The 23595-nt window shown below is 42.1% G+C and overlaps 9 protein-coding genes; 3 read left to right on the top strand and 6 right to left on the bottom strand.

The window, feature by feature from the left end:
* Positions 1 to 3383: 3383 nt before the first annotated feature.
* On the bottom strand, positions 3384 to 4459 carry GSBLH_T00007019001 (uncharacterized protein; the record flags this gene model as incomplete). Its single annotated transcript, XM_013039936.1, has 5 exons — positions 3384 to 3774; positions 3810 to 4106; positions 4139 to 4215; positions 4246 to 4343; positions 4375 to 4459. 5 exons carry the CDS (start codon positions 4457 to 4459, stop codon positions 3384 to 3386), a joined length of 948 nt encoding a protein of 315 aa, XP_012895390.1.
* Positions 4460 to 5758: 1299 nt separating this feature from the next.
* Positions 5759 to 6695, bottom strand: GSBLH_T00006285001 (uncharacterized protein; the record flags this gene model as incomplete). Its single annotated transcript, XM_013039935.1, has 3 exons — positions 5759 to 6310; positions 6390 to 6613; positions 6659 to 6695. 3 exons carry the CDS (start codon positions 6693 to 6695, stop codon positions 5759 to 5761), a joined length of 813 nt encoding a protein of 270 aa, XP_012895389.1.
* A 390-nt stretch (positions 6696 to 7085) lies between these two features.
* Positions 7086 to 8194, bottom strand: GSBLH_T00006284001 (uncharacterized protein; the record flags this gene model as incomplete). The annotated part of the gene is made up of 5 exons (XM_013039934.1): positions 7086 to 7151; positions 7190 to 7231; positions 7266 to 7331; positions 7363 to 7635; positions 7670 to 8194. The coding sequence occupies 5 exons, from the start codon at positions 8192 to 8194 to the stop codon at positions 7086 to 7088; spliced, it is 972 nt and encodes a 323-aa protein (XP_012895388.1).
* Positions 8195 to 10526: 2332 nt separating this feature from the next.
* On the bottom strand, positions 10527 to 11295 carry GSBLH_T00001516001 (uncharacterized protein; the record flags this gene model as incomplete). XM_013039933.1 has 5 exons in its annotated part: positions 11265 to 11295; positions 11135 to 11229; positions 11062 to 11103; positions 10897 to 11028; positions 10527 to 10865 (listed from the first exon to the last, which is right to left on the bottom strand). The coding sequence occupies exons 1-5, from the start codon at positions 11278 to 11280 to the stop codon at positions 10527 to 10529; spliced, it is 624 nt and encodes a 207-aa protein (XP_012895387.1). The 5' UTR covers positions 11281 to 11295.
* A 3563-nt stretch (positions 11296 to 14858) lies between these two features.
* On the top strand, positions 14859 to 15506 carry GSBLH_T00001515001 (uncharacterized protein; the record flags this gene model as incomplete). The annotated part of the gene is made up of 1 exon (XM_013039932.1): positions 14859 to 15506. One exon carries the CDS (start codon positions 14859 to 14861, stop codon positions 15504 to 15506), a length of 648 nt encoding a protein of 215 aa, XP_012895386.1.
* A 144-nt stretch (positions 15507 to 15650) lies between these two features.
* GSBLH_T00001514001 (Heat shock protein 40) lies at positions 15651 to 17264 on the top strand (the record flags this gene model as incomplete). XM_013039931.1 has 8 exons in its annotated part: positions 15651 to 15905; positions 15939 to 16085; positions 16117 to 16254; positions 16286 to 16513; positions 16545 to 16607; positions 16643 to 16734; positions 16766 to 17125; positions 17156 to 17264. The coding sequence occupies 8 exons, from the start codon at positions 15651 to 15653 to the stop codon at positions 17253 to 17255; spliced, it is 1383 nt and encodes a 460-aa protein (XP_012895385.1). The 3' UTR covers positions 17256 to 17264.
* Positions 17265 to 17753: 489 nt separating this feature from the next.
* Positions 17754 to 17990, bottom strand: GSBLH_T00001513001 (uncharacterized protein; the record flags this gene model as incomplete). Its single annotated transcript, XM_013039930.1, has 1 exon — positions 17754 to 17990. The coding sequence occupies one exon, from the start codon at positions 17988 to 17990 to the stop codon at positions 17754 to 17756; it is 237 nt and encodes a 78-aa protein (XP_012895384.1).
* Positions 17991 to 18671: 681 nt separating this feature from the next.
* On the top strand, positions 18672 to 19700 carry GSBLH_T00001512001 (uncharacterized protein; the record flags this gene model as incomplete). Its single annotated transcript, XM_013039929.1, has 2 exons — positions 18672 to 19352; positions 19383 to 19700. 2 exons carry the CDS (start codon positions 18672 to 18674, stop codon positions 19698 to 19700), a joined length of 999 nt encoding a protein of 332 aa, XP_012895383.1.
* A 293-nt stretch (positions 19701 to 19993) lies between these two features.
* On the bottom strand, positions 19994 to 20263 carry GSBLH_T00001511001 (uncharacterized protein; the record flags this gene model as incomplete). The annotated part of the gene is made up of 1 exon (XM_013039928.1): positions 19994 to 20263. One exon carries the CDS (start codon positions 20261 to 20263, stop codon positions 19994 to 19996), a length of 270 nt encoding a protein of 89 aa, XP_012895382.1.
* Positions 20264 to 23595: the final 3332 nt, after the last annotated feature.

Here is a 23595-nt window from a genome sequence, read left to right as displayed (position 1 = left end):
TTTGTTACTGGTTTTGGTATTGACGTGAAGATGTGGCGTCGGCACTCGTGGATTGTGTAGATAGGAAGGTGTAGAAGGGATGTTGTTGGGTTGCCGATTCCTGAAGATTTGTTAAAGAAATTATGTTGAATTTTTGTTTTGAGTACATGCTGGCTAACTGATAAAGGCCAATTGAACAATAACTCCACGATTACAATGGAACGTCTCAATTGTGATATAACCACACAACAACTGCTCGCTGATATCTCTAGCATCTATTTTTCAGAATGTAATACTGGTCTGCTGTAATATGGAAAAAAAGAAATGCGGTTGATGTATACACAAAAGAGTACGTACTTAAGGAAAACCTATTTTCTGGGTGATAGTAATCTAAAGAGTGACAAAAACACTGAAAATGAACAAAAAGGTAGAAAGAGAGTATCAGAACGAATATTTACGAATAGTAGTTGCAGCGTCTAATTATCCGATAAATCATTGCTCTTCTTGGAAAATTAATGCACATTTCACTCAAACTCAATTCTAACATAATTGCATTGTTTCTAATCTTATATAGAAGTATTGATACCACAATATTCCATTAAAATCAAACAATCGAATACAATAATGAAGAAATACTTTCACAGTAGAGTTCCTAATACTTTGATGTATAATTTGGGCTATTTTTTCAATTCTGCTATTCATAATTATCATGTTGATGGTTCCATAATTCAAAATGTGCATGCATGCTTGGGTAAAGAAATGAAGGTGGATGGCTGGGTTTTACTCATATTGAGTAATAGAGAATGTTTAGTATTGCAATTCGATAATGGAATATTCATGAATGAAGGATTTGTGGTCAATGAGCAGAAAGTGTTGAAAGTGTTTGGAAATCATCAATTTGGTGATATTTCATACAATGAAGAACAATCCACAGAAGTAGTAGAAGGAATCGTGGATTTGGATCATGGAAGTCGATTTGAAGGCTTAATATTGACAGAAAACGAAAAAGAAAAAAAAGGTAAAATTGGGATTCCATTTGGATATGGTGAAATGTATGATGATGATGGAATATTGGTGTACAAGGGTATAATGATCAATTGGAAACGATTTGGGTATGGAACGAGTTATCATAATAATGGATGTATTGAATATGAAGGATATTGGTGTGATGATAATCGATTTGGAAGCGGAATCGTGTATGATCGATATGGTAAATTAGTGAATGAATGCTTGTGGTTTAATGGAATTGAATGTGATATTGATAAATATGAAGGAGATGGCAGCAAGCCAATGAATATCGGAATCAAGTATTTGAAACTGACTAACAATTGTGTATTGGTTGATTGGGATGTTTCATTGTTGTATAATTTGGAATCAATCGAAATTGGCAATGATTGTTTTGGATCAGTACAAACATTCAAAATCGATGGATTGAATCGATTGAAAACTATCAAAATCGGAGATAGATCATTTACTCAGAGCAGAATCTTTGGTAACAAGGATGAATCGAAATCAATCCACATATTGAATTGTGAATCATTGGAATCCATTCAAATTGGTGAGCATAGTTTCAGTGATTATGGAGGAGACTTTGAATTGAAGAATCTACCACAACTACAATTCATTCAAATAGGTACAATTGGAAGTAGTTCATGCAATTTCTATTATAGTTCGTTTGTGATTCGAGGTATTGATATGATATTGGCAGTGTGAAATGCATAGATCTTCCAAATCTACAATCCATTACATTAGGTGATGACGCGTTTGTTATTTCCTTATCAACAATTATTGAGAGTATTGAACTATCGGAAAAGAAATAATTGATCTAGATCTTCCGTCATTACAAACTATCAAACTTGGTAGTATGGCTCTTTGTGGAAGTGCTGATTCCTCATGTTCATTGGTGATGCGAAGTAACACCGAAATCATTTGAAATGATTTGCTTTGTAGATCTTCCAAATCTAACATCCATCGAATCACAGGGAAGCAGCTTTTTTGGTCTTCGCATAGCCAATTTAGAAAGTATTACACTGTGTGAAAATAGATTGTTTTTAGATATTCCAAATGTTGAGAATGTGAATCTCTCTGATTCTTTTTCAAGGATTCTTTCTTTTAGTCTGATTAGTATTTAATAGAAATAACATTTAACATAGATGTTCATGAATCACTCCAAAAGCTATTTCCGGAGCAGGTGTACAATTTCGATTATATTCAAGCAATCGATTCTACAGTATCTTCAATTGTTTTACCCAACTGGACATGTAACGACTTAAACTATACAACATTTGATTTCTCCAAATATGCAGCCCTTGAGACACTTGTTCTTGGCAATGATTGTTTTGGATCAGTGAAAACATTCAGAATCGATGGATTGAATCGATTGAAAACTATCAAAATCGGAATCAATTCTTTTACTCTTGAAAAGAATTATTGTGGAGAAGATGAATCGAAATCATTCCACATATTGAATTGTGAATCATTGGAATCGATAGTAATTGGACAATATAGTTTCAGTGATTTTGGAGGCGAATTTGAATTGAAGAATTTGCCACAATTACAATCCATTCAAATTGGCATAATCGAAAGTGAATCATTCAATTTTAATTCCAGTTCGTTTGTGATTCGAGGTATTGATATGATATTGAAAATGCATAATGTATAGATCTTCCAAGCCTACAATCCATTACATTAGGTAATGCTGCATTTGGAATTCCGAATTCCATAATAATCGAAAGTACCGAATGAATTAATTAGAAGTGATTAATCTAGATCTTCCATCATTGCAATCCATTCAACTCGGAGAATGTGCACTCATGGGTAATGATGAATTTGAATGCCCGCTGCAAATGAAAAGTAGTAGAATGAAGCGAAATTGCTCACTGCGTAGATCTGCCAAACCTCGTTTCAATTGATTCGAAAGGGGACAGTTTTAGTTATGTCGCGGATGTAACTCTAATTGGTAAACTCTGTACTGTTTCTTGATAAATAATATAGACATTCCAAATCTCGTTGATGTGCATTTACCCGAAGCATTTCAGTTTGTTGAAAATACTTCTATATCAAGTGAGCAGAGAATGGATATTGGATAGTATGTAGATATTTCACGGGATCTTGCCAACCTTTTATTTCACGAAGAAGAATAGAAGGCAGGTCTATTGTATGGATTCTTTGTTTATGTTTGTTGTAAAAAAACAAATGAATTGATTCTCTGTGTTACTTAGTCCTGTTTAAATAGTTACTTGTAGTTACAAAATCCAAAACAATTTCATTTCTGTTTCATATACTAATTCTGTGAGTTTTCCTCACTCAAACCATCCACCTTCATCCTATTCTTCCCATCATTTAGTACTCTTTCGTTCCCTTCTTCTCCTCTCGTTTCCAACAAACAATTCACAACTAGTATTCTACACTTTGTTCAGCAGCGGAGCCTTCTCCAACTCCTCCACTTCCGTAAACGTCAGCGAATTCATCACCTTCTTTATCACTTTATTCACCTCCTTCCCCGCTTCCCGCAACGTCGGCAGCGAAATCGTCCGTTTCAACTCCACCGATGAAACTCTCTGCGGGTCAGGACTGATTTCCTCGTGCATTTCGATCGATTCAAAAAGAAGCCCCTCTTTCTGGAATTCCATACTTTCGACCGGTTCTGCTTTCAGCGACGCGGTGAGGTTCGAAACGAACTCCGAAACGTTTTCTTCGTCCCGCACGCACGTCAAGCACAGCAAAAAGCAAATCCCCGCGGAAACATAGAAGAACTCGCTAATCAGGAGGACGGAATCCACTCGACTTCGCGTTCTGCGCTGTCAGCCAATCAAAACCCGGGAATCTACTTCGCGAGGCAGACGAAGAGGAACGGTCCCAAGACGCGCCCGATGTTATTGAAGACCTCGCTGAGCGCGACGGCGGAGGAGCGGCATTGTGGCTGATTGACGTTGAGGAGAAGAGTGCGAAGACACGGGCCCGGAATGCTGAGAAGGAGCCCGAGACAGAGGAGAATGGCGGCGTGGAGGAGAAAAGCGAGCTGTCGCGAATCGATGTGCAAGGCGAAGAGGGAGGAGATCAGAGGGAGAGCGATGAAATAGCAAGAACCTATCGCTAGAGGGAGTAATTGTTTGTTATAAGCGTGACTAGTCGTTATCAAAACAAACACAAAAGCAACAGAAGGCCGCAGAGCACCCCGGCCACCGCGCTCCCGATCGCTGCGCCCACGCCGAACACCAACAGAAGCGACGACGCCTATGCCTCAAAACGGAGAAACGGGGAAACTCGATCGATGGAGTAGCGAGCCTCCTCACAGAGAATGTTATGGAGATAAATCGAGTAGACGCCCCACGGAATGGTACCAGGGAGCCCTTGCAGGAACACTATTCCATGAGGAGAGGAAGGCGATTGGACGAAGCCAGTTGGAGGGCACGGCGAGGATGCTGCGGAGGATGGGCGTGTGCAGCGGCAGCGTCTCGGCCTCCAGCTCCATGGCCATTTCGATGTCGCTCTCCTCGAGCGGAGAAAACCCAGCAGACTGGGCAGAGCTGACAGAAGTGGAAGAAGTGGAAATAGTGGAAGAAGAGGAAGAGTTCGAAGTGTTCGAAGAGGGAGGACAGAGCGGAGAGGCGACGTTGGAAGTGTCGGAAGCGTCGGAAGCGTCGGAAGCGATGGCGAGGAAGTCGGTGGAGTGGGAGAGTGCGGAGATGTGGGTGGATTGGGAAGGGAGCAATGAATAGGAAGACTTGGAGGAGGAGTGGAGAGAAAAGGCTGATTTGGAAGGACTCAAGGAGTGCGTGGATTGCGACGATTTCAAGGAGTGGGTGGACTGGGTCTTTCGGAGCGAGTGGGAGGACTGGAGAGGCGTGGAAGAAAGGTCTTTGGGCACGCCGTCGGCTTCGCCGTTGTCCGGAAACTTGGTGACTAGACGATGAGCCAACCACTATAGGAGGAGGGGAGTACAAGAAAGAAGGGAAGCGACGAAACAACCCGAAACAGCGACGATTCGGAAGAAAACACGCCAGCCATAGCGAACACTTACAAACCCACTGAATGTCTGACCAACTAGCATGCCACATCCAACCACAACGGAGGAAATGACGGATGCCACGGATCGCAAATGGCTGGGAAATACATCGCTCAGAACAGAAACAAATATAGGCAGGCAAGAAATGATGAGAGCTCCAGAAATACCTCTCCACACAAAGAGGACAGTATAGGATGAGAAAAACAAATAAACTAAGGCAGATAAATGGCAGGCAAAGGTGATTGCCAAGAACACAAACTTCCGACTCATGGAGTCAGCAATATATGATATAATCAAGGAGCAAGGACATCCAACTATAAAAAAGATACTATTCAATTGACTCCCTAGACCTTATCCGTACAGTCCAATTATACCCAAATAATAGTCTCTCTCCTCTTCATTAAATCCGAACTCTGCACCTAAGATCGAAAGAAGCGGTGCAAAGGCATTATAGTAAAAGTAACACAATAAAGTGGAGCAAGACATGAGCAAAATGACAGGCAGATACTGAAGTACTCGTTGAGAATCCTTCATTCCCACCTTCTGTTGAATAAAAGACACCACAAAATCCATTATGCTTTCGGGCAGAAAAAGGTTAGGAGCTGTTGGAAACACGCAAAGACCTTTATGATGCCAGCAAAATAAAGATTCTTACTCACTCCTCTATGAAATGGCACTTTCCTATTGGCGCACCAATTCTCGTGCAATGAGCTGTGTTCAAAAGGTGGATCGTAACAAACAGCCAAGAAAAGCGAAAACACAAAAAAGGCCTTAGACGTCCCAACAGGACTTTCCCTCAATAGTGTTTTGGCGAATCGAAGAGTCGAGCACGACGTGGTACAGTGATAGATACACCGACTGCATCAGATCATGCAGTATGTCCCTTTCCGGTAGTTCACACTTCTTGAAGTTCGTTCTGTTAGCGTCATAACCATAAGACTCTTCAAGAGAGCCCATAGAATACAACGAACTAGAATCACTTAAATCGGAAGAAGTCTTGCAACTTCCTTGAGATGTGTTTGCATCTCTTTCAATACCTTCACAAATGGACGTTATTACCGCCCAGTGGGTAACCTGACCTCCCTTACAATTCTCGCGATGGCCATTCTCCACCACATTGAACTTCACAAGGGTTCCCAACTTCAGTTTACCTTCAAACATCGGGGAGTCGCTAAAGAAGAAAATAATATCCCTCTTGCCAAATATCTTATGGCGGCAACGGATAAAACCTTGATTAGCCTGTAAGTACTGTATCTTCCCCGTACCAGTATTGTCGCTTTCTGTTGCTTGCATTCTCAAGAACGAAATCAGAATTTGAAGTGCCTAACACCAAATTTATGAAAAATTCGAAGTCTTTTTTTAGGAAACAGCGAACAGTATTCGTTTAAGGCATTGACGTTACTTGGTTGGTAGCATCGTCGCTGTTGGTGTGAACTATGCGCACTTTTATTTGGGATTTGGAATAGATCTTCACTCCCCAGATTATGCTCCAAATCCAACCGACGATCAGGTAACCGAGAAAAAACTGCAACACACCACAGAGAAGCACGGAACAGTCCGTTTTCGTGCTCCCTTTTTCTGTACACGCAGAGATCATGGTTCCCAGTCCTGATTTTAGTTCACAAACTGAGGATTACCTGCACACAGTATATTTGCTACTAACAGCCATACTCCGCAATTGGGCTCTACAGTTGGAATTCGAAGACATCCGGTTGTCTCTTGCTCTTGCTGCTGCTCTTGTTGCATTTCGTGGATTTTTATGGGGTCATGTCACGAAGCTTGACAGAATGGCTTCGCCTGTGAGATGAAACAAACAACAAAGTAATCAGAACAAAATATCCAGCAATCGTTCGTCTTCTCTCAGAGCTTGCAAACAGAAGCAAGTTCCCAAGCGACGTTGATGATTATATATTTCTTTTCTTTTCGTTCTCCGCATCCTTCTACACTTGCAGCGCAACGCTCTTTCATCAAACCCCTCCTTCAACGCCCACTCGATAGATAAACACCCGATAAAAGTCGTGCCTAATAAACTCCTTCAGTAGCGCCATGCACGTCGCATTGTTTTCTGCAGGCCTTCCATCAATTATTACCGCCATTTCTACTTCACGATGATCACCGTGATTCGACTCTTGTAGAGCGAAAGCGTCGTGAAAATCTCGCGTTGCTATGTCTCAGACGAAATCTTTTAAAGAAAGGAAGTACACGTTGTTTGTAATCCTTGTTGACAATCACGTCTGGAGGATACTAGAGGCTAGATTCTCTTTCACCCCAATTCTACGTTAAAAATGAGAGCATTGTCGAGACGATACATAGTCTCTGTGCGCATTTTGAGAACATTAAAGCACTATATTTCGAATGACAGCTGGGATGGCTACGTCAATAACAAGCAGATTTTTGAGGTCGAGAGCTTTGAAGAGGACCAGTTCGCGCGATGAAATATCGAGATACAACTGTTCGAAATGAAAGCAATAATCTTCCTCGATCAATCCGTCATAAATCTGGGAGTCGATTTCTTCGAATTCTCGAAAGATGGATTTGGGGGTTGTGGTGTAAATGAGAATCGTTTTTTGGATGATTCGGGGAAAATCGACAAGTGGAATATTGTTTTTTAGATCGGTAAAGATCATCATGACCTTTTCGAAATTGCTCTGTGAATCAGGGAAAGGCGAACAGCATGTGTACTTTTAAAATAATCGATTTGAGTTCGTCTAAGATGGCAATCGATAAACAAACTAAAATATTGTCGTTCAATTGAAGAGAAAAAAGAAGATCCAGAATCACATAACATTGATCCAGTGTGAAAATCCCCATGAAACATTGAACGAACCAGTCCCACACATAGACCTCCGGCTCGATTCCGATTTCTTGAAGGCGTAGACAGAGAAGTGGGGAGTAATAACGCAAAAGGACTTGGTGATAGAAAAGACGAGAGACAGCAAAAGCGACTTTGTGATCTTCGTTCACACAAACGTAATAGTGCGAAGTGATGAAACGTTTTGTTAAGGATTGAAATGCTTTGTTCGTTTTAATGTGGATATTAAAAATGTCGTGACGAAGCTCACGATCGTCGACTACCATCACGAGCACGCCGCCCAATGCCAGCATTCCTTGAATATATTCGCCATCCGGATGGCTGTTGAGCCAGTCGTTCAGCGTAATCTCCAGCCGTTTTGTCTTTTCTGGGTCTATTGTATGTGAGTAAAGCATTCCAAAAGGAAATGAATCAGTTAGTCAAGCAATCAATCAATGGAACAATGGAACAATGAGTTTTGTTTGCAATGAATGAATGAATGAATGAATCGAATCATTCATTCATTCATTCATTGATTCATTGATTCAAAACCCGTTCATTCCCAATTTCCTCTTTCTTCCCACTTACTTCTTGTCACTTCCGTAAATCGGCATCGATCCTTATCCTCCGCGATCAGCTGCCTCAACTCCGGCCGATCCTCCAACATAAACGAAATCGACGCCGAGCTCCCCCTCCTCGCCCTCTCCGCCCTTCCCGACCGCTCCCCTCGATCGCCCCTGTCAATTCTATCAGTTCTATCAGTTCTATCAGATCTGTCAATTCTATCAGTTCTGTCAGTTCTGTCAATTTTATCAGTTCTATCGGCCCTATCAGTTCTATCAGTTCTGTCAGTTCTGTCAGTTCTGTCCACTCTTTCATTCCTTTCATTTCTGTCCACTCTTTCATTTCGTTCCAATCGCTCGCTCTTCTCGATGCGCTCGAATCGATCCAACCGTTCCTGCGGCGACGCGCTCGGCGAAAACGGCTGCGGCGTCAAGATCCAGGGCGTTTCATACCCCCATGCCTGGGAGTTTCGCTTCGTGTACGACGCGTCCGAGCGCTCCGAGTGCAGCCGCGACTTCGGCGTTTCACTCTTATCCTGCTCCAGAATGGCCACCGCGTTCTCCAGTGGCTTCACCAAACCCGGAAAACCGCGGTTATTTTCCAGATCGTCGGAACCGGTTGACAGAATTTCCCGCTTTTTTTGGAAATAGTCGTCTTGGGAACCGATCGGGGAGAGCGAGGAGTCTCGGCGATTGCCGAACGACGTTTCCGAGGGCGTTTCGCTGGATATGTGGGGGATGGCGGCGTTTGGCGGGATTTTGGCTTCGGGAGAACCGCGGGAATTGTTGAAGATCTGGGAAGCGAGGAGTTTGGAACGGTTGAGTCCCTTCTGTCTGCGAGATTCGTCGTCCAAATGAAGCAGGGCTTTCCAGACCTCCACGCTGCTTTGAATGAGCCAATGAAAGCAGTACCGATAGGCAATGGGGTAATACACGCAATGAAACATGTTGCCGAAATCGACGCCTTCGTGATTGTAAAAGCTGAAAATTCGAAAGAGGAAGCAAATCCATACTATAAAAGCTCGACAAACTGAGATTCCTTTCCTTCAATCACTATGCCATACGAACTGTTTCTACGCTTTTCTATCTATTTCGTTACAGATCGCACGAATTAGTACGTAGTTTTGCTTTTGTAACTGGTCAAACCACTGTGGAGTGACCCATACCTGGCCATATACTTGATATCTACCAGAAAAATGGTAACTAAACAAATACTCTTTTTGGATCTTTGAAACACGTAGTTTTTGGCGATCAGAGCAAATCTTTAACACATCGTGTTCTATCTTGTATTTTGTGTTCTTAATCTATCATGTCAATCCATTATTTTATACACAACCGTGTCAAGGGGCTGCTCATGTGAAAATACCTTCGATACAGGTGATAGTTTACAGACCTTAATTATAATTAGGGAGGTTAATATGATTATGAAACTAAATTGCAATTTTAGCAATACTTCGTACATGATGACCGCTACTAGGATCCAATTGAAAGCCATTTTGTATTATAATCTCCAAACACTCTCAACTGCAACCCAAATGGAAACAAGTAAATCTGAACAAATATAAACTATAAATGAATTGTGTATCAAACAAATAACCACAATCAACAACATGTTGAGTACTGGCTTTCATTACAAGAACAATGTGAATACTACGATTACCCTGAATGTCATTCCAACTCATCAACACTTTCTTTTCTTTTCATTTCATTTCATTTCATTTCATTTCAACGTATCGACTTCTTTATTCCGTTAATAATAACGAAATAGCCAATATCCCGATCAAGAGGAATAGCAACTTCCTCCCCAATAGCAACGTCAACACAGAGAGAATCGTAGTCGTCCAGAAAAGGATCAATGCAATACACACATAATCAAAGTTAATACCACGCTAGAAACTAAGCAACAACAACTCAATCACAACATTCGTGTTTTCACGCGCCACATAAAAAACGCCATTCAAAAAAATAATGACTTTGATTTACAAACATAAAAAGTTCAAATACCATGCTTGATTGCAGAGTAGAACTATAAGATTATGAAAGAACCACGCAAACATTACCATTGTGGAAAGGTCGGGACAAAGACGCTTGCCTACCCATTAACAAACACTCACACAAACAAAATACACGCCAACTTCCAATAGTAAACCACAAAATGAAGCACTCTACCCATGCATTCCGATCTCTATCCATACCTTTGAACGACTGTTTGAATGAGATTAGCAAAGTAATTCCAAATGCTCGTGATGAAATCGATGAAGACGCGACGATCGGGATCCAAACGCAGGAGATTGATTTGATATTTGATTCCACTCTCCCAGGCGTCAAAGCGAACAAGCACGTCTTCGAAAGCGGCGAGAATGTATCTAAAAATGTACTGGATGGATTGTTCAAAGTCGAGTTTTATGTCATTGATAAATCTGCTCTCTGTATCACTCACTGTCGGGTAAAGGCTGCGGAGCTGTTCATACGAATCGAGTTTCTCGTTTAGTAAGTTCAATTCGTTATAATAACTATCCGATTCCTTCAAAGAATGCAACAATCGTAGAACGTACGATCTTCAGCATAATGGCTTCCTTATTCAGCATGTTCAGCTTTTTCGATAGCTTCTCCTCCTCTTCTTCTAAATATTTCTTGTATCTTTTATTCTCTAGCGCTTGGTTCATGGAAAGATCTCGTTTCGCACTCTTTAACTAACTGCATTACAACACGCAACCTACTAAGATTTCTTTCAATAATTCAATTTGTAATTCCTGCTGTTTCTACAACATGAAAGTCCAGGGTCAATTGTACAGGCGTATTGGGCACTCTTCTATTAATCTTTGGATTATTCTGTACTTTCCTGCATTGAACAAAACCGAAAACCAGAATCAAGAGAAAAAGATAGGCTACGAGCGTCAAACACACAGAATCGATTGATTACAATATATCTTCCTCATAGAAACAAAGTGAATCTCCACAGAGAAAAAAACAATGAAAATATTTTTATCTCAAACAGACTATACACCAACAACACCCAACGATCCCTTTGCCTTGGGGTCCGCCGTCGCTATCTGCACCTGCTCAATGATATAATTAATCTTGTCCTGAATCTCCCGCACATCCTCATTGTACAAACATTCCAACACACACATCGCGTCTTTCAACTTCGCATCTTCCACTCAACACAAAAATGATAAAAGCAAACCTGCAGTTTCGCCTGTAATAGGTAGATCGCGTAGAGTCCACTTCAAAGGTTCCAATTTTCCATTCTTTATTTGACTATTGATTGACTTTAACTCCTTGATCAGAATCTACACTATACTACCAAACAAACACGTACATCCAGAATTGCAGAAATCTCGTTTTCGTCTACAATACTCACATTTAAAAAGTTTGCAATCCTTAGAAGCCAAGAACGAAGAACCGTCAGATGATGTTCCTCTTCGGGACTGAGCTCTGTTTCCATTTTTATTGTATTGAATTTATCATCTGCACATGATTCAAGACAACATATCAAATCCAACGATTATCCTCGTACTCCACCGAAACAGCATGAGAAACGATCCATAGCAAGCACTGACACTGATTTCCCTTACCGTACCCTTCATTCAGGCAAGGACAACAGAGATCCTCCAAATACTACTCTCAAACAATCTTTTCAATTTTACTTTGTTAAACACTTTGTCCCAGTTCTGATTATTCGTTCTGAGTGGTTCTCGATCTTCAATCTCATAACTATCTCTTAGAAGAACAGTCCTATTTTACAGACGAATGCACTGATCTTCCAACCAGGAGACGATTTTCACCATCATCTGCTGCGCTACTGTAAAAAGGAGTACCAAGGAGTACAAAACAGATTTTCAGCATCGCTAAATGGACAATCGAGAGCTGTTAATCGTTTGCGAATCGCCTCAATAGTTTTGGTTCGGTCCATGCAAAACAAAGAATATAGTGAATCTAGGGAGTAATTTTGGAATTCCAGTCATCTGCTTATTTTGGATAATATCAAAAAAAGAATAGCAAATTGAAATAAGAGATGTGTAATGGATGCTGTCTAGGATGAACTGTAGCGAGGATGATTCATTCGGGTTTACAGCGAGACATTCTTGCGTTTTACAAAATGGTTTTACGGAAAGCACAGACACAGCCTCCCGAAATAAGAAAATGCATTGAGGATTATGCTCGTAAGGAATTTCGTCGCAATGTAGGCGAAAGGATGTTGATTTGACTGCAGGCTTACGAGGTCGATAAGAATGACTTTTACAAAATCGATTACCTGTGCCACCAGGGAATGAAAATGGTGAAACAGCTTGATTCTCCTGGGTTTTCTGGGTTTTCATTTATGAAAGGACTTGAGAGGAAGGAGTAGTCGCTGTGTTGTGTATAATGTTGCGTACCCTATTATTTCTTCTTCTTTGTTTTAAAAAGAATTGGGATAAAATTAGTTCGTATGTCCTTATTAACAATTCTACATGGTATGTTTCGTTTCTGTCTAGACATTGAAAAGGAATGCTTGCCTCGTGAATATGATGATTTGAGAATGCAAGCAAGCGTTCCTGGGATGTTGGACGTAATCAAAAATACGCAGAATATGCACATCATCGAAAATGTTCTTGATTACCTTTCGGTAACTCTATTGATATGGTATGATGAATAAGGTGAAAGACATATTTGAGGTTTCTCTATGTTGTAAAGCAGTATCAGGCTTTCTAGATAATGGCTATTATAACTGGAAGAAGCGAATAGAGGATGATTTCCATGTTGTTCCCTCACGCAAGAATTGGAAGGAATATGGATATTTAGATTATATAAAGCAGTATCAATTTTGGCATTCAAGACAAGAAGACCGTTTTCAGGCTGTAAATCGAGAAGTTGCCATTCATCAAATGCTAGTAGGGTTTTATGTGCAATTCCTCTAAAATCTAGGATTTTAGCGTAAATATGGGCCGATTTTTGTACTTATACGACACTTGGATCGTGTGTATCGGTTTGCCCCTATCTATCATGATATTTACCATCATGATGATGTTGCAATTGACAAAGCTAATCCACATCCCGGTTTCTTTCATCTATCTGGTGATGTATGTCTACCTTCTGCTGATTTTGCCCTTTTTGAGTCTTCCTTTTATTTATATTCATGCAAACACGCGAAAGCAAATGTACCTCCGTTTCCACGTTTCCACTGTAGAACGCCTCTGTGGTTCCTGAGTCAGTTTAACTCGAATTTTATCTTTGCCAAAATAAAGGACGATTTTGTGACTCGCACTTTGAACCAATCAAAATCCGCGGTTCGCTTTGTTAGTCATAACGAAGTCGTGTATTCCAATAATATGCAGTATTTTTACTTTCTTGTTCAAGTGTTTATTTTGTATTTCATGATAATCGCGGTTTTTGTGATTTTTGAATACCGTCAAATTTGTGCGTCCAATCAACTGCGTTGATTTCTAGATGGAACGGTTTCGATTCCCACTTCTTTGGCGATTTGTTGGAGCCTTCTGATTGCATATGGGGTCATCATGACCCTTAAGTTTTTGTGGATCCTGTCCCAATTGTTGACGAATAGGGTGACCAAAAAGCGAAAAGACGGAGACAAAATGGAGCATTATATTTATTGGGGCATTGTGATTCAGGTAGCCCTAATTACGTCCCATTTATTATGGGACTGGCCCAATTTATATTTCATGTTATTACCGGGTATGATCATAATTGGGTCCTATTTTGTAATATTGACCGCATTACTAATTGGGGCCTTTCGGGTCAATGCGGACCAAATTACCAAAAAAAGGTACCAAATTGGAATTGCAGGAATCGCGACTTTTTTTCTGCTTCTTTTCCTCATCCACATCACGGACAAGTTTTTCCGCAGGAAATCTGTTTCCGATGTGTTACTGTGCATCGAGTTTTTAATTCCAGAAGTAGTCCCTATTTTTGCCATTCCCGTTTTCTCACCTTTTTCTATAGACTTGTTTACTTCTCCCGATTTCTCTCTACATCATTCGAGCGCATCGCAATCTCTCTCCACTTCTGGAATTCCAGAATTTCGACCTTCTCACCAAGCCTGCGTTCATTCGCAGCCTGGTCGAGACCCACTTCGATTACCGCTCGCGTCTGCGCCTGCTGTTCTACCGCGAGAACCGCGTGTTTCGCTCGCTGATCTGCGCGCAGCTGTTCCAGTCGTTCTTGCAGTTCCCCGAAATCAGCGAATCCCCGTACTACACGCGTAGGAAAGGTGGAAACGGGGTACCGTGAAGGGATCTTGAGGCTGATCGATGAGTTGAGGCGGGCGAAGGAGCCGGACGTGCTGCAGGCGATCGCGTTTTTGGAGTCAACGGGGATTCGGTTCAATTCGGTGCTGGAGGAAGTGATGGATGTGGTGCTGGAAGCGATTCGATGGAGCGAGGGAGAATGGGGCGGAGAAGCAAATGGAAATGGAAATGGAAATGGAAATGGAATGAATTCATGGAATGAACGAAGGGAGAATCGAATGGTGGATTGGAATGGAAGATTGAATAATAATCGAATGAATAATGAACGAATGAATGATCAAGTGAATGATCAAATGAACAATCGAATGAACAATCGAATGAACAATCGAATGAACAATCGAATGAACAATCGAATGAACAATCGAATGAACAATCGAATGAACAATCGAATGAATGATCGAATGAATGATCAAATGAATGATCAAATGAATGATCAAATGAATGATCAAATGAATGATCAAATGAATGATCGAATGAATGATCAAATGAATGATCAAATGAATGATCGAATGAATAATCGAATGAACCAATCTCACTCATTGAATCCATTGAATCCATTGAATGATTGGAGTCATCGAGCTGATCGAGGAGAAGCCTTGGCGCAAGGCGAACCATTGAATGAATTGCATCCCGTTCATTCCATTGCACCCACTGAATTGAATGAATCCCAGCCGAATCGAGATCAGGTTCAAATCCCAATCGAATCAGCGGATTCGTTCACTTCCAACGATCCTCTCCTTCACAATCCGCAGCTCGATTCCATCCGCCCTATGTGGGATGGAAGCATTCGCGGAATCCCAGCATTGAATCCTGAAGTGACGGAGCGAGTCCGAGGAGAAGGAGAATCAGAACTGGAAAGAAGGTTTTTTGAATTGTTGGAAGAGGCACTTCAAGAGGAGCGATTTCAACGAAGGTAATGTGTTCCTATTATTGTTTTATTGTTATTATTATCATTATTATTATTGCTATGATTACTATACTTCTTACCATTGTAATTAGTATAGCTTCCATAATTTCCTGTTTGTTTGAAACAAGTTTCTCGTTAGTATTATTTGTTTGAAATGTTGGGGGCGTTCGCTAGAAAAGCGATCTCGACTGTGGGAATGCGTCCTTTAGGTCTGCAGTTGAACAGAAACTTTCTGGTCCCTATGCATGGTCAGTTGTCTTCTAATGGTTTGTTTGGAAGACACATGAGTTCTACGAGGGATAACACTCTTTATGTACCGTTTTTAACGGACGCTGAACGAGAACGTGCGTCCATCTTTTTTTGGGTTACAAGAAATACGAATTTGAAAGGAGTAAATGTAACAAAAAAAGTACGAATGATCTCAGGCGGTTCTAATCGGTAGAGAGCCTATCTCCCCTTCTGGAGCTTTTCATTTGATTGTTACATTCAGGTTGGTAATAGCACTGCCGTATCTGTGTACTCGGATGAGGACGCAGCAAAACGGAAAAAGTGCCAGGTTTATGCTGGAAATGACTACAATTACAAACTTGTAGAAACAAAAATGCGTGTCTTACACACAGATGGAGGAAATGAAAGTGTCCTCAGCCAATGCGACTCCATTGGACGTGAGCATGATGAAAGGAGTCTCCGAAATCGAGCCGTGGGGCATATTCGAGCAAACTGCATGGAGCTACGTGAAGACCATGGTGGAAGAAGAGGTGTGATCGCTACATGACCCTCGAATTGTAGGAACGTCGCAAGCTGATGCAGAAAAGCGTGAAATCAGAATTGCTGAAGAACGTCCGCTTTTCCTACCAGAACCGCAAGGTGAAGAAAGTGATGGTGCCGGTAACGATCGTGAACAACAACAACCTGCACGACTTCTTCACGATTTTCATCAGCGGCGTAACGGGCATTCCGACGGGTTTTTCGCTCCACAAGCCGCCGAATATGCGAAGCATTCCGCTGATCCGCGTGGTATGATGGCTGCTGGAGGGTGAAAACGCAGGATAAGTGGGTGGTTCCGCTGCTGAAATACGCGTATCAGAAGATGGTGGATAGTATAATTCGAGTTTCTTTTTTGTGTTTTGCGTCGGTTACGACTAGTTTCACTATGTTCGAGAACAAAAGAAATACTTAAAACTCCAAAAGAAAGTCGATCAAACACACGATAACACGCTCTTTGAGGCGTACTACCGGTCCTTTCGTTCGGTTTGGCTTCACACACAGGAAGAAATTCGCTCGCGAAGCGAGATGGGAGAATTGGAAGGAACGCGTTTTTTACGTTCTGGAGTTCTTCCATATCAGCAATAAATCGTACGTGGAGGAGTACGAAGAGTACGTGACGCAGCACATTAAGCAGAGTGCACGACAGTCCAGTCGAACACAGCGAAACAAATACAACAATAACAATAATAATAACAATAATAATAACTCAAACAACAACAATAGTTCTTCTTCTTCTTCGTCGAATGGAAGCAATTCACGCGATTATTATGCATTGTTAGGGGTCGATCGAACGGCGAGTCAGGAGGAGATTATGCGGAATTTCCGCGTGAAAATCATGAAGGTGCATCCGGATTACTATCAGTAAGAATGAGGGGACGATGTGATGGAAAGTGGGCCGGACGCGCAGCAGAGAACGCAGGAGTTGATTGAGGCGTACCAGACGCTTCGAAATCCGGAAAAACGGTACAAGTACGATTTAACGCTGCATTAGATGGGTTGTTGTTTGTTTGTTTGCCGTACACTCTTCCCTAATTCCTTATTTACTCGATTTCTATATTACAACAACAACAACAATAAGAATATCGATTGATTTGGTCCAAACAAACACACCTCTAGATTACATTAAATCGCTGTTTCCTGAGCATCCGCTGTAAAGTAGTTATACGTCGAATCGTCATCTTTACTCTCCACCAATCCGATCGGCTTCGCATTCAACGCTGCTTTCGTCACCAATTCGGATGATGAAGAGGAGGAGGAGGGCACACTCGTTATTCGAGGATCCAAAGCGGTGGGAGGAATCGTTTGAAATGCTGCTGCGTGAGATAATAATTCAGGAGGTCGATAGACAGAGTCCACACGCGATGTATCGGGAAGCTTCACTTCGCTCTACAAATATTATTTGGTTTTCACTCAGAACGCACTGGACGCGCTACGGGTTGTTGTTCCTTCTTCAAAAAACGGCCGTCTGGACACCATGAACCAACATCCCTCAATCCGTACCACTTCCTCGAGGTCGCTTGATCGCGTGTTTGTGGCGAGATTCGTGCATATATTTGTGGTCTCGCTTTGTCGGGGGATGTTCAGCTTCCCATTTGGCTCTCGCTTTTCTGCGCTCGATAATTCGGTTGTACTGTTTGGCGTTCACATACACAGGCTGGTCCTCTTCCGCATTGTTTTGCAAATCAAGTCGAGGATAGATGCTCGCAAAGCCTTGTCCGCTCTGCATTCAACACAAAACACAAGCAACATACAGAAAAAGGAGTACTCACCCCAAAAGGTTGGGCACTTCCGGTAATTTGGTTCACCGATGAAACATTGACATAGCCTCCATACTGTTGCTCCAACCGCTGAGGAACCATGTTTCGCAAATCTACTTTCTTACCGAATAGCCCCGAAACAACCCTGATTCGCTTGATCCATAGCGTATAAATCTGTTCCCTGTAAATTATCTATGCTTAGGTTAGAATGCCAATTCTTCAAAAACGACACAAGTTGTCACCCTACACGGTCTCACACAGAATGAGACATTCTAAATCATTCCTACCTTCCGGATTCACCATTTTCCATAGCTTAGAAATGATTGGATGCATAGTGGTGCGTGCAGTGGTCGTGTTAAGTTATTGGTCGGGATTACTGGACGTGACCAATTGATTCAGGGATGCGCCTGCATTTTTTAATTTATTATAGATCATTGTACTAGAATGGCTGGGATCACGCCCAATCTTCGTGGTGCAAAGTCCATTTTGCAAATGTATGGAACCACAGAAACTCAAAATAGCGCCCAATTGAAATACGTTGTTTTTGATGGAACAACAATCTCAGCAATTTTCAATAAGAATAGTGATTTTATAATTTAAATTCACGACTATTCAACGTTCCATTACCTATAATACAAAATCGTTCAGTTATGATGCAAGAAAAACTAACTGGAGTTGAAGAGAAAGGGTCGAAATCGAGTATGATGGAAGAGAACATGAAGTATATCAGTCTGGCGATGCTCATTTTCATGAACACCGCTCAGGTTATATTCATGCGTTATGCACGAACCGTGTCTGCGGAAACTTACAACTCTATGACGGCTGTCATAATGGGAGAGGTCATGAAGATTATTATGTCCTTCCTGCTGATGGTGAACGACAACCGCTCTGCTCATAAGGCCGTATCTGCTTTGGTTGAGCAGGCGAGAGAGAACACGCGTGAGGTGCTTTTCCAGAGTGTTCCGGCATTGTTGTACACCATCCAGAATTTCTTCATGTATGTGGCTATCTCGAATTTGGATGCTGGCATTTTCCAGATTTGCACTCGAATGAAGATTTTAATCACCGCGTTATTGAGTGTGCTGATCTTGGGAAAGAAGCTCCGTTTCTTGCAGTGGGTGAGCTTGTTCCTCCTCGTACTCGGCGTAATCATCATCAAGGGCGTGTCTGGTGGGAAGACCAGTGAGAATATGAACTTTACCGTGGGCTTTGTGGCTGTTCTGATTTCCTCAACATCCTCAAGCCTGGCTGGCGTTTTTATGGAGAAAATGTTCAAGGACCGCAAGCTGACCGTTTGGAATCGTAATTTCTGGTTGGCTGTGTGGAGTTTTGTCGTGGGGTTCACTTCGGCGGTGGTCCAGAACCCCCAAATCGTTTATCCCTCTGTTTTCTTTAAAAACTACAATATCTGGGCGTGGATCGCCATTACGCTTCTGGCCGTGGGCGGTCTGGTCATTGGACTGGTGCTGAAGTACGCTGATAATATCCTGAAGGCATTTGCTGGCTCTGCCTCCATTTTGTTCTCCACATTGATTTCATGCATGTTGTTCCATACGAAGATTAATGCTCGGTTTGGAGTGGGAGCGGCGATTGTGATGGTGGCTGTGGTGCTTTATAGTTATGGAGCGAAGGGCGTGCAGTACAAGCCCTTGCCGAAGGTGGAAACACCGGCCGTCTAAACAAGGTTTGCTTGTTTAACGATATTCTGTCTTTCTGTCTTCTGCTGTTTGATGTGAGTGTAATTACCTGTTTGTTGGAAAGAGAATGGGGAATGAGAGTGAATCGGTATCATGCCAAGATGCAGAGTCTGCTAGCCATGTGAGTGAAGGGTCCAACTATGCAGACAAACCTTGAAAAAATAGAAGCTGATGTGTTTGTGAGGAATTACGACTCAAACAATTGTTTGTGTATCTCTGTTCAAGTAATCTATAAATCTGTGGATTTGTAATCCAATACTGCCTGTTCTCTTCCCTCATTTACCCAACTCTCCCATCTCGTTTCTCTTTGCTCGTATCCAACAAACAATCCAATTAAGTTCCGCCACTCTCTCCTTCTCCTTCATTTTCACCTCCTTCACCTTCGGCATGGTCGTCGGCGCCTCCGGAAGTTGAGCAGTTTGTCTCTTCGCCTCCTCCTCCTCCATCGCATCCAATTCATCCAAATAATCCTCATATTCTATATCGTCTGTCATCTCATCGATCTTCATATCCATATCCTCCAAATCCTGGTCCAACAAACGCATCTTGTCCATCACCGCTTCGAACTCTTCCACGCCGCCCATGTCTTCTTGAAGGCTTTCTAGATTGTTTGCCACTTCCTGCATCGATAACGCCATGTCGAAAGAACAGGTCGTTTCCTGCAATTGCTCAACTTTCTGCTCAATCATCATCATTCGGCTGTTCACCGCCTCTGTCATCTTTCTGCAGCGACTATGTATCAAAATCATCTACAAAGCGTACCTCACATAATGAAGATACAATTTGCATTTTTCCTACAAAATTCATTCACACAACAACAGAAATACATCATTAGAACGATTTTCTTTTGCCAGTTGCATGTAATGTGTCTCTTCGTTTGTATACTACAATATCATACAGATACTACTACTACTCTCTTCATATTTTGCTTCAATTTCTTCATAACACCGGAAAGATGGGAAAAGGCAAGATCCTCCGGGGATGGGGTGTACACGACAACGGGGTCCTTCCCATTCAGACGATCGGCCACCGATTGCATCACGTTTTTCAAACGTTCGTAAATCTCCTCGTATTTGGAAAGATAGCCATTCACCAGAGCAATTTCTTCATCACTATATTTTCCAGTATGATTTTCTATGAAACTTTCAAAACGACGTTGATCAACGTCATAATCACTCTACTCTATTACTAATATTATATGCACTCCATACAAGCTTTGAGCCGGCACAACCCATTTTTTAACGAAAAAGTTAAACTATAATGTCAAAAGAATGTTGGAAATAGTCATATTTGAATGATGAACTGTATGTGATCATGGACATCTTATACTAATTTATAGTAGTTGCACGACAATCTTGTAATAGGCTTTTGTTCCTGCTGTTGACATTTATTTTTGTGCAAACATATTCACATGGAACATCAAGTGAATTCGGTATGTTATGTAGGTGAATAGGAATGTAGATATGTCGTTTTTAAAGCAAGGTGGATTTGACCAATTTCATCAGGACGGATACTTTGGTAATTGATAAGGAATTGAATAAAGTGAAGGAGAAGGACAAACGATCTGTGTGATTGACTCGGGGTCTTCCCCGAGCGATTCTTCCTATTTTAATCACGTTGTCGAATCCTATGATTTCACAACAGACAATGATCCGAACGATTATCATGATCACGGCATCTCCACTCTCTCTGTTCGATTCTACATTCTATTCCTAACACTCAGATTTTGGGAAGCACTCATCCACAATGCCCGGGCGTTCTCCCAGCCTCCCGCCTCATCTCCCTCAAAGTCGTTGATTCCCGCGGAGGTTTCCCCATTTCCCCCATTTCCCCTCAGAAATACCCACTTCTTCCCTCCTAAACGCTTTAAACCACACCTCCACCCTTCCTTGCTCCATTCTGATCCTTTCTATTGGAGGGCGGGATTTGAATTTTCCCGCCATTTTCCGCACAATCCACCAATTAGCTTCCACCCATCACAAACTCATTTTTGCAGCCGCAGGAAACGATGGTCCTCCCCGCGGGTCGGTCCTGTCGCCTGCCGACCATCCCGCGGTTATCAGTATCGGCGCGCTGACCAATCAAAACACATTTCTAGGAAGCGCGTCCCGCGGTTTTCGCACCCATTTCACCCAAAAATTACTCCCCGAATTTTGGATCGCGGGGTACAAAATCCCGGTTTTGAATCCCGCGGGGAAGTGCCACGAAGTGTCGGGAAGCAGCATCGCAGCCCCGCTTTTCGCTGCGTTCGCCGCGCTAACAATGGAGAAACGAAAAGGAGAAACTGGAGAAACTGGAGAAACTGGAGGTGGATGGTCGCTGGGAGCGTTGCGGTGTCGCCTGCATGGAAGTTGTGTGTTTCCGAATGTGTTCCGCGTTCCGAGTGAGGAGTTTCCCTATTTTGGAAGCGGATTGTTGAGCTGTTTGTTGGGAATAACGACGTAGAACGAGGCAGAGCGCGCCTCTGCGAGCGATCGTGCGAGTGTTTACAATTCGAGCGAACGCTTCGGTGGAAATAGGGAACCCGTGCGATTGGGTGGAATGGTTCGAGAGAGAAAATGAGGCGTAGATTGCAGTCGAAGACAGACTTGTGGCTGCGTTTGTTCACGAATTAACCGTGGAAATCGTGCCTCAACGAGTAGAGCAGGACGCACGTTGTGAAGTGCGAGTGAATGGAGAGGTTTTGTTGATTGAAGTGAAAATGGAGAGAAGGAAGCTGCCGGTTGTGGGGTGGAGAGAGGCGAGAAAGGGAGACACGCTGAATAGCAATGGGGATTCAGCGTTTACAAACTATTTCACACTTTATAGAACGCTAGCAAAGCACTTTATCGTGAATGTTCTCTCGGCGAACTCGACCTTTCCCTCGCCGATTCAGGTGTGTTTCGAAGCGTGTGAAGGAAATAGCGTGCTGGTTGCCGGCATTCAGAAGGCACAGACCTTCGTTCTACAACAATTTCTTAGGAAATTGGGAGTTGGAACAATGTTCCACACAACACAGTGCAATGTCTCGCATAAAACAAAGGTGTTGCGGCGAATCTCATCGTATCTAACAGTCACTCGTTTTCCACATGATTGGAGTGTTCTCTATGAACTACGGAACGACAAAGAGGAAAAGGTGTGCATGGCTTGGAAACTGCCTGATGGGAAAACGCTCGCAATCTACGGGATAGGAAGCGTGATAGATGATCTGCAGTTCATAAATCCGGTAGGACCCGAGATCATGACTGAAGTCCTGTGGTCGATGATTTCTCGGCCTTCTGCAAGTGATTCCGATGAGCTGTAAACTGTTTGTTCTACAAAAATATTAGAATTGCTCGTTTAGCCTTTGATTGTTAGGAAACGCTATTCCCATCAATCCAGTATAAACGTTCTCTATTGCAGAATCATCCCCGGTCATTTGACCCAAGAAAACGACATGAGTACCACAACGACTCCATGTGGCCAATACTCGTTCTTCTGCATATTCAATCCAATTAATAGCACGAAAACTTACCTTTTGGTGATGCTGCACATAATAATAAGAAAATAGTGAATAAAAGGAGAAAAGGTTATGTTGGTCAAACAGTGAATGAAGAACTGTGAAATAGTGTATACAAACCATGGAAAACGTAAGGCAGAGGGAAAGAATATGGTATTGTCTCTCTCTTGAAAAGCACATTACAATATAGGTGCTTTCAAACAAAAAAGGAATTATGATGGAACATTGGAGTATATAGTGTGATACAATGACTTCATTCATAGTGGATTGTATTATTCGAAAATAGAAAGATACATATATTTATCTTGAAGCAATTACACGAGTTCATTAATAACAAATAGAATACATAACAGTAGTCGACATTCAAAGTTTATTACCGTGGCCTGAATTGATAGAACT

The sequence above is a fragment of the Blastocystis hominis genome (genome assembly GCF_000151665.1).
Source record: "Blastocystis hominis, Singapore isolate B (sub-type 7) whole genome shotgun sequence assembly, scaffold_11".
Classification (NCBI taxonomy): Eukaryota; class Bigyra; order Opalinata; family Blastocystidae; genus Blastocystis; species Blastocystis hominis.
Note: the sequence above shows the minus strand (reverse complement) of the source record. Positions and strands in the feature narration are given on the sequence as shown.